The sequence below is a fragment of the Achroia grisella genome, unplaced genomic scaffold, assembly GCF_030625045.1.
Source record: "Achroia grisella isolate CSIRO2021 unplaced genomic scaffold, CSIRO_AGI_Agris_v1 utg821, whole genome shotgun sequence".
NCBI classification, from domain to species: Eukaryota; Metazoa; Arthropoda; class Insecta; order Lepidoptera; family Pyralidae; genus Achroia; species Achroia grisella.
The window spans coordinates 5,342,911-5,352,930 of record NW_026713035.1 but is presented as its reverse complement, the minus strand read 5'-3'; the positions used below and the strand labels follow the sequence as shown (position 1 = coordinate 5,352,930).

At 33.3% G+C, this 10,020-nt stretch overlaps 1 protein-coding gene across 1 annotated transcript; it reads left to right on the top strand.

Annotated features, from left to right (window-relative positions):
* The first annotated feature begins 4,217 nt into the window (after positions 1–4,217).
* Positions 4,218–9,252, top strand: LOC131851982 (glutathione S-transferase 1-1-like). The gene is made up of 5 exons (XM_059202542.1): positions 4,218–4,307; positions 5,726–5,876; positions 6,464–6,664; positions 7,929–8,134; positions 9,048–9,252. The coding sequence occupies exons 2-5, from the start codon at positions 5,736–5,738 to the stop codon at positions 9,151–9,153; spliced, it is 654 nt and encodes a 217-aa protein (XP_059058525.1). The 5' UTR covers positions 4,218–4,307; positions 5,726–5,735; the 3' UTR covers positions 9,154–9,252.
* Positions 9,253–10,020: the final 768 nt, after the last annotated feature.

The window sequence follows — 10,020 nt, the reverse complement described above, 5'->3', positions numbered from 1 at the left end:
TAAATTTATATTCATTCAAAAGAGCAACACAGAAGTTTCTTATTCATTTTACTTGTGATGAGTCTGCGTTACAAATGAGTGGTAGAATAAAAAAATTACTGTTCAAAAGTGCTTGTATTGAGTTTATTTGAATAAAGAATATTTATATTTCTATTGAAGTTCAATCAAATTCATGTATGATTAACAAAATTTCACACCAATTTCTTTATTACTGGATAACAAATATGCTGACGGCCCCTTGATAGAAAATGGTAACCGTTAGTGGTAGGTAAATTCATTCAGTATAAAGAACTTGAATTTTTAAAATTTTATGTTAATGTAAGCTAATGTAGTTACATAAATACCAAAGGATCTTAATAAGTTCTTAATAAAATTTGAAGTGTTGGTAGATTATATTACTAGGTTGGAATTTAGCTATTTTTTATTACCAAACGCTGAAGTTGTCACAGAAAGCTACTACCTATATAGCATTGTAATCATATTAATATTATAAAAGAGAAAGTTTGTAAGTATGGATGGATGTTTGTTACTTTTTCACGCAAAAAATTCTGAACGGATTTTCATGAAATTGTACATCAATATAGTTTATACATCAGAATAACACATAGGCTATAATTTAAAGAGATATTATGTAAATTGTGCGAAATATAAATATCAAGTACCTAAGTGTAAGTGCAGACGAAGTTGCGGGAGTCAGCTAGTATATATATAGGCAGTACTCTTAGGGAATGGTATTGTAGTTGCTAAAGATCCAGTCTTACAATAAATATCTAAATTACACCATCGCACTACCCACCAGAAACTAAAATACTATCTCGATCATCTGTATGAATGGCGGTCCTCCACCGTACGTTTTTCTAGAAACTTCTGCCTCGCACAACCATATTGTGGAATCACCTTCCAGCAATGGTAATTCCGAACCGATATTAAGAATATAAAGCTTCAAGAAAAGAGCTCATTCTTTCTTATAAGGCCGGTAAAACACTTGCAACTCCTCTGGTGTTGCGGGTGTTTATGGCCGGTGGTAAACACTTAACACGTGATGGCAAATGATTAGCCGCAGGCTCGTTAATCTCCTATGCTATAAAACATCTTCCTCAGGAATTATTTTCTGATAGAAGAAAATCACATGAAAAGTTTAGTAGTTTTGAGGCTATAGCGAATAGACAGGTGGGTAGACTCTATTTTATAATATGTACACACTACTACACTATCTACATGGCCATGAATTCTAATATTTATGTTATACTGGTAGGGAAATACTGGTAGGAAAAACTTTAAAATATTGCAAGGGACAATAACGGGCCACTGTCCCTTAAACAAACATCTGGACACAAGGGGGAAGGGAATTGTTGGTAATGTGGATTGATAACCCCATTGCTAGCAATGTACCATGTCAGATCGACCTCCACGCGGTTCCCCCTGGAAACCATCGTGTTAAATTCCTGGTGAATTTGTCACGATGCGCTAACTGACTTGACCTCATGCTCTTATCATCCTCCACTGGTGCCCCGCCAGCGTAAACCGTTAGCGCAGGCGGGTGCACCATTCCATTATCAACCCTCAAAAAAAACATCTGCTACTGCATCTGCGGCTGCTTTAAAGCCGAAGAAACGGCCGCTCACGTAATCCTGGAGCACGTAGCGGTGGCAACACAACATCACAAATCCTCAGAACGGTGAGGTCGCTCCGTGAAGCCTGAGTACCAAGAGGCTTCTGCGCTTGTGGTAGGAGCTTGGCTGGCTACTTTAGTAGTGTCGACTCTAGACGTACAACGGCCTAAATGAGATGCTAAATACGGAGAATAAAGTCCATATTACATTACATGACATTACGGATAAAGAATCCAACCTACACTAATCCAAAAGTAAATTAAGTATCAAAAGACATTGAAATTTTTTCCCTTACTTTTTCGTAGTCGTGTTAAATAATTGTTACAGCTGCCAATAGATGGCGATAGCAGTATTATGTCGCAATAATTATTTATTTATCGTAATTTACCAATACCAAATACAATGTCTTTATATATTATTTCGCTTAATTTAGTAGTTTTTTCATTTAAAATTTTGCCTAGATCATAATAACGATTAAAATGTTAAATATTCTTCAAAATTAGATGAGTATCTAGTTTAAGCGATACGGCGAACAAGCAAATGGTACCAACATAGAGTCTTTTAGCTGCTGATGTACCATCTCAGATGGACCTCCATACGGTCCCTAGATCGTCACCATGGGCATAACTGACCTGACTTCATTTTCATTGTATCGCTTACCAACACTAACATAAATGATTTATAAATAAATAATAATAACCTTGAAAAATTAACACAGCGCCATCTAGTCCCACGGTAAGCAGAGCTTGTATTATGTGTACTAGACAACTGATGTAAATACTTAGTTATATTTTTTGTAAATACATACATAATATGAAAGTATGAATAATATGAAAATAAATATACTTTCCGAAAGCATTTTAAAGAACATTTGCTACAAGTTCAAAAAAATAATTGATAACAACGATAAAGGGTTCACTAAAGGCTCGTGGGTGGCGACATTTTCCTTGGCTGAAACTATTTGCTGGTACTAGAGAGCAAGTGTTATGGATATTTTTATTTTAATATTACGATACCGATATTAGAATACATAAAATACACCGTACGCATCACTGGTGGGTATTTTTTTATTTTTTATTTTATTTCTTTCTAATTGTTTATTTTTTCTTTTATCCATTACGTATATAATGTTTTAGGATTATTATTTAAGATTATTAATATATAATTTTACTTATATACTTTTTCTCTTGATATTATTATTTTAATTTTAATTGTATAATATCTGATTTATTAAGTTAATGTATACGTATTTTTTAATTGTAATATTTGCGCGTCCGTACTGAGTATCAGAACAAAAGCAGTGTGCTAAACCGCTAGACACCGAGGCCGTCAAAAATGGAAAAGTTTTGATTAAATTTGTTGAAGTTTTTCATTTTTATATATCTAAAACATTGAAATTTTAATCGTCGAAATTATTTAATAAATTTTATATAATTTCCTTGGGCCAACAGTATCAAAACTATGAATTCCAAGTAGTTTTTAGTTTTTATAGAATGTATATAGAATACTCTAGACTTGTATCCATACTATTGCACCACTGTTCGTCACAAACGGAAGAGTGGAACATTCGTGAATGTCCTTGAATAATTGCCAGTCATCATAACAAATAGTATGATTATATTGTATTCTAGGTACCATAGAGTCAGAAAACTGTTAAATGAATAATATTAAATTAACATGTTATGTTATACTAGCTAGCCGCCCCGGTTTCGCACAGGTGTACATGTAATATACAAATAAACCTGTTGCGTAGTTTATAAGATGTAAGCTAACAGACAGCGGAAATGACTTCATTTTATACTATGTAAAGATTTACAACCTATTGTATTTTCTGATGATATACCTATAGGTATGAATTGTACTTATATTTTCTTGGCAGAATATAGAATTCTGTGGAGAGGAAATATGAACAATCTTGTAATGTGTTTTTTTTTATACTTTATCGAATTTAGTGTTATTTCCCGAAAATCCATTTCATTACATAAAGGATTTATATTATTTTGTTTAATTCCGCTACAATTATTATGTGTGAGACCACAAATATATATATTCAGTGCTGAAACCTGACCACCTCAAATGGAAGCGTTCTATATTGGTGATCAAATATCATAAAGTTTCGTAGTGCTGTTCATGTATTCAATGATTACCATTTACCATCATGTATGCCGACAACTTGTTTGTTATTCCAAATACGTAAAAATAGTTTATTTAGAATATTAATTTTTCTCATTAAAAAAAACTTAATTAAAAATTTAGTCAAACTAAGAGCCTCCGTACTCCGTACGCAGTTAGTTTGTAAAATTACAGATAAAATAATATTGCATAATAAACCCAACTAAATTACCAAAATGACTAAAAATTCAATCAATTTGAGGGCCTCCTATGAACAGTCGGTTATAAACTAGATTGGTTATCTGATAAGTACATACACAGGTATGTATAGTGCACTATCTGATTTCGGAACTGCTGTATGAGATTTATCTTTGTTATGTTAGATAAACCGCATAGTAACTGAAATAAATATTACAATTTCATGTTGTTCTGTGACTCACAGCTTATAATCACTTTATATACACGTATGTTGTTTGCTAGTCGAGTAAAGCCGGCGTGTAAAAACACCAGTTGTCTTTGAACGTTCTAAGTGTTAATACGTGTAATCGTGTATTAAATAATTATTAATAACATTATTTCACAGTAAGTAAACCAGCAATATTAATATTTATAATAATTAAATGTATTTTTTATAAAATAAAAACAATTAAATATCAGAATGCTTTTTTTTCCAATATTCGTTCATCTCCTTTTTAATAATGGAGCAGGCAAAGATCCTTAGACCGTACAGCTTAGTTTACTTTTAAACTTCTTCATATACCTAGTATTTTTTTTTATTTCACTAATATCAGGGTTAGTAATTACAGTAGAGCGTCGCATAATGTAACGAATATTTTATTTAGAGTTCCGAGAAACACAAACAATTTTTTTTTATATTTTTACTAAGAGATACCCACAGATAACATAATATTGTATAGAATAGAAAACTTTTTATTCAAATCAAATTTAAACACTTTTTAATAATCATAATATTTTTTTTAATCTACCACTCATTAGGAAACTTGTCTCATCACAAAAAGAACGAGCATGAAACATGCGTGTTGCTCTTCTGAATAGTAGATTTGAATTCGAATAAATGGTAATATAAATGGAAAAAACGCGTCCAAGTTTAGTTTCACCGGTTTCTCATAATAGAGTACACAGGTCAGTCGACCTTGACTCACGAATTCAGGCAATTGGTTTGATTGCGTGGGACGTTATTTTGTCGTTATAGATGTAGCGAGACGCTTCCACTATGCCTGTGAACTATATTTATGCTTAATTTTTTTATGGGGTTTGGGCTATTGTCAAGTGCTACGACCTGTAGTACTGCGACCTACATAGATCTATTGTGTTCGCCCTTTTTCAGAGTGCGCTACCTAGACCCGTCAGGGACAAGAATTGAAGGATATTCTTAGGAGCGATGGTTTTTATCTCCTCAGGATGAAGTGTAAAATTTCCAAAGGAGATATTTCGTTAATGCATGAGTGGGTTACAACCACATAAGATATGTAGTGGCGTCCCCTCTTCATTTACAAACTTTATGCTTTTATTATATATTTATTTATTTCTAGACTCGTTAATGCACAGATTCTAAATAACTGGTCGCTAACCAAAAAGTGAGGTGTTTGTCATGATGTACTAACTGACCTGACCTCACGTTCATCTTATTATCCACCACTGGTGTCCCGCTACCGTTAGCGCAGACGGGTGCACCATTCCATTATCTATACATACAAATATAATTGGTGTGTCTGTTTGTAATATTGAAATAACCGTTTTTTACTATATGCATATGAATATAAATACGGTACATACACCAGAATATTTTTTTTTACAATTTTTGTCTATCTGTCTGTATGTTTCGACTAATCTCTGAAAGGGCTGAATTATTTTATTTTAGAAATTAAAATTAATTTAAATTAAAATGCCACGCCGACGAAATCCCGGGAACAGCTAGTCATCCAATAAAATAAAAAGCATATTATGAAGTATCTATACATGAATATTATTTATTACAGCTAAAACAAAATGACAATCGATCTGTACCTGATGCCGAGCTCAGCTCCGTGTAGAGCTATACTCCTCACAGCAAAGATTCTCAACTTGGAAATCAATCAGAAAGTTATAAATTTGTTGAAAGGCGAGCAACTGACTCCGGAGTTTATAAAGGTACATATATTACTACGAACCATAGACTATTTCCTTTTGACAAAATGCAATAGCATAAGTTAATGATCATTTTAATCTTAATAATAATCTCAGGACAATTCACACAGCGCCATCTAAACACAGTTCACCTAGCTAAAGCTTGTGTTATGGGTACTAGATAACTGATACGAATACATAGATTTTTTGTAAATACATACATATTATACTTACAAAACTCTCACGAACGGATACAAATAATCATACTCATGAATACAACAAATGTTTGTGCCGTGTGAGGAATCGAACCCGCGGCCATCGGAAGTAAGGAGGCGTGCTTACTCGCTAGACCACCGAGGCGTCAAATCATCCTAACTGAATTTAAAAAATTAATCTATTATGTATTTCTTTAATCATGTAAAAAAGTGGAATGAAAGATTGAGATATTCTTCTTACCTCGAAAGCACTCTAGTAGGTTAGACTGATTTTTTTTTTATTTAGTAAATAACAGTTTCACTAAATAAAAAAAAATCAGTATTATTTTTATGATATTTATTATTGGTATGATATTTATATTAATAGTGTATTTTTAACATTTTTTTTTCATTTAGTTAAATCCTCAACACACAATTCCCACATTGGTGGACAACGGTTTCTCAATATGGGAGTCTCGAGCCATAATCACTTATCTGGCTAGCAAATACGGCAAAGATTCAGGGCTATACCCTGAAGACCTGGAAGCCAGAGCCGTTGTAGATCAGAGGCTGTACTTCGACATGGGATCACTATATCAGAGATTTGGAGATTATTACGTGAGTATTTATTATTTACTAGTGGTCGCCCAGTGGTTGAAACTCGAGCATAATTAATCAACATACAGTAAGACTATAAAAAATAATGTTAAATATAAACAATAACAAGCAAAAACTTTGTACCCCTTTTTATGAAAATTGCAGTCTGTATGAAATTTCGAACACATAGTTTACTAGCTGATCCAAAACGTTGCTTTGGAATATAAATTTAAAAACTAATATTGAGTTGGTGGTAGAACAACCCTTATCACTTAGGGGTATGAGAAATAGCTAGTAGATTCTCAGACCTACTGTATATGCATATAACATTTCATAAATATCTGTCAAACCGTTTCGGAAGAATATGGTAACTAATATTGTGACACGAGAATTTTATTGCCGGCCTTTTAAGAAGGAATTTTCTTGAAGGTTTCAATATCCTATCGGTTCGGAAATACCATTGCTGGAAAGTGATTCCACAATGTGGTTGTGCGTGATGAGAAGTTTCTAGAAAACCGCTCTGTGGAGGACCGCCATTCATCCAGATGATCAGGATGATATTTTAGTTTCTGGCGATGGTGGATATTTATTGTCGGTGGTGAAACTCAGCATAAAGCTCCATCCATACTCACAAACTTTCGGTATTATATAGGTAGTAGCCGACAACTTCAAATAAAAAATAGCTAAATTCCCTAGTAATATAATCAAAACAAATTTTATTAAGTGTAACTCACAGCGTGATATATGTGATATATGTTGTAGAAAATGCACCAAGATGCATTATCTCGCTGCCTCAGTGTTTGTTATCTTATATACGATATTTTATATCTATATCTTATATAGTATGATTATACGATAGGGAAAAAAATATAATCCAAAAAATTTAGCGTTCATTTCAATTTTGCGGTTAAAATATCCTACATGAATAAATGTTTTTTTTTATTATCCGTCATACGTGTGAATGGGTGCTGCTTGTGGGGACTGGTCTGTTCAGGTTACGAACATTGATTAGACTTTTTGCTTTTGCAATAGCATATGCTGGTGGTCACTATATTCTCCCAAAATTGAATTTAAAAAGGAATCTGTATTATTATAAACATGTACAACATTTATATGAAAAGAATACGAGCTGAGTTTCTTGTCAGTTCTTCATCTCGAAATCATTCCAAACTAACGGTAGAATTGATATATCATAAGAGTCTGTAATAGATCTACATGAATAAATATATTTTGAATTTAAATTTATTTGATTTGATTTAATATAAACTGTTTAAACTTGTTTTAGTATCCACAAGTCATGTCCAATGCTCCACGAGATGAGGAGAAGTTGAAGAAATTGGAGGACACTCTCAAGTTCCTGGACACATTCCTGGAGGGGCAGCAATACTTGGCGGGGCCACAACTTACCGTCGCTGACGTATCAACAATAGCCACAATATCCACCTTCGAAGTATCCGATGTTGACTTTAAGAAATACCCCAATATCAACAGGTCTGTGTAATTTGCTGAATTTATTAAATACTAGCATCGCGTTTTCACTGACGTGAAATTTATAGCCTACGTGTTATTCTGATGTATAAGCTATATTACTGTAAAGTTTCATCAAAGTCCGTTCAGTAGTTTTTGCGTGAAAGAGTGACAGACATCCATCGGCATTCACAAACTTTCGTGTTTATAATATTTAAGTATAATATATTGGCGGCCTCGTTGGTCTAGTGGTTTAGCACACCGTCTTACTTCCGATGGTCACGGGATCGATTCCTCGCAGTGTGTAAAAGCTGTGAAAATGAAGCATAGTCTTTCTTACAATATATTTATGATAATCTTATTTAATGTTACACCGGTACGTGAAAGTACTCGCATTAACACTCCATCTTACTATCAATGGTTGCAGGTTCGATTTCTCGCACAGCATAAACATTTTGTATTCATGAGTATGATTATAATATGTATGTATTTAAAAATATATATCTATGTATTTGTATCAGTTATCTAGTACCCATAACACAAGCTTTAGCTAGCTTAACTTGGGTCTAGATGGCGCTGTGTGAATTGTCCTGAGATTATTATTATTATATTACCTTCCGGAAGAATTTCTTGAAATGATACTGAAAATCAATAGAAGAATTAAATGTAGAAACAGACGCAAACAGCGAGTTTACTTTATACCTATATAAAAATTACGTGTCACGTTATTTCTCCGCGATGGACTCCTAAACTACTGAACCGATTGCAAATTTGATTTGCACATTGTGTGCCATTTGATACAACTTGAAAGATAGGATAGCTTACGTCTCAATTTATAGTCGCAATATTACTTCAAGAACCTTTGCCACTGCGACGCGTGGCCGGGTCAGCTAGTTACTTATAGCTTTCATGGAATACATCATATTGTTTGTTTTAGGTGGTATGAGAAATTGCAGGGGGAAATTCCAGGATACAAAGAAATCACCGATGCCGGGCTGGAAAATATGAGAGCTGTTCTAGAAGAATTCAAGAAAGGCAAATGAAAAGTCTCTTATATGATCTTATTAATTACACCGCACATTTAATATATGTAATTTAAATTGTTTTAAAATAAACAAAATCTCGTTGTAGAGTCACAAGTATTGTTGTTGTTTTTTTTCCATCTTTATTTTAAGTTACTTTAAAAAATCCAACAGACTCCTTATATAGGATTTTTAAAATGACACAACTTAGTACACCCTTTTGATGGTGATGGTTGCGGGTTCGATTCCTCGCACGGTTCAAGCATTTCTTTTCATGAGTATGATTTTTGGTATCGGTCTGGATGTATTCTTAGCATATTGTATATATTAAAAAAAAATTGTCCAGTACTCATAAAGCAAGCTCTGCTTAGTTTAAGACTAGTTAGTGTTGTTTGAAAGAAAAGAAAAAATCAGAGCAGCGTCTTGTCCTTGATAGTTAAAACATTCTCAGATGGTTCTCGATCGCCTCCTATACGTAATTATTTACAGTGCAGTACAGTAATAACAATGCTCATAGAAGTCAAAGAACATTAAACAATGTGCCAGTTGATTAGAACTGTGCTAAAACGATTAAGCATTTACTATAAATATAATAATATATACCATTCATTCGGAAAGCTGACTCATCACAAGAATAATGAGAAAAAACTTACATTGCTCTTTTAAATAATTGTTGCAATTTTACATTTTTGAGTTAAAATGTGTGAATATAAACTATCAAATCGTACTAATACATTTAAAGTTTAAGTAAATAATATTATTTTATTTCTCGGACTGCTCTGATGCTATTGCCCGCAGCTGGTCTGTATAGGTTTACCGAACGATGGGGGGCGAGTGCAGATGGCACTCGAAACCCGCGATTATGGAGCGGCTGAAGGCCAACTCCCA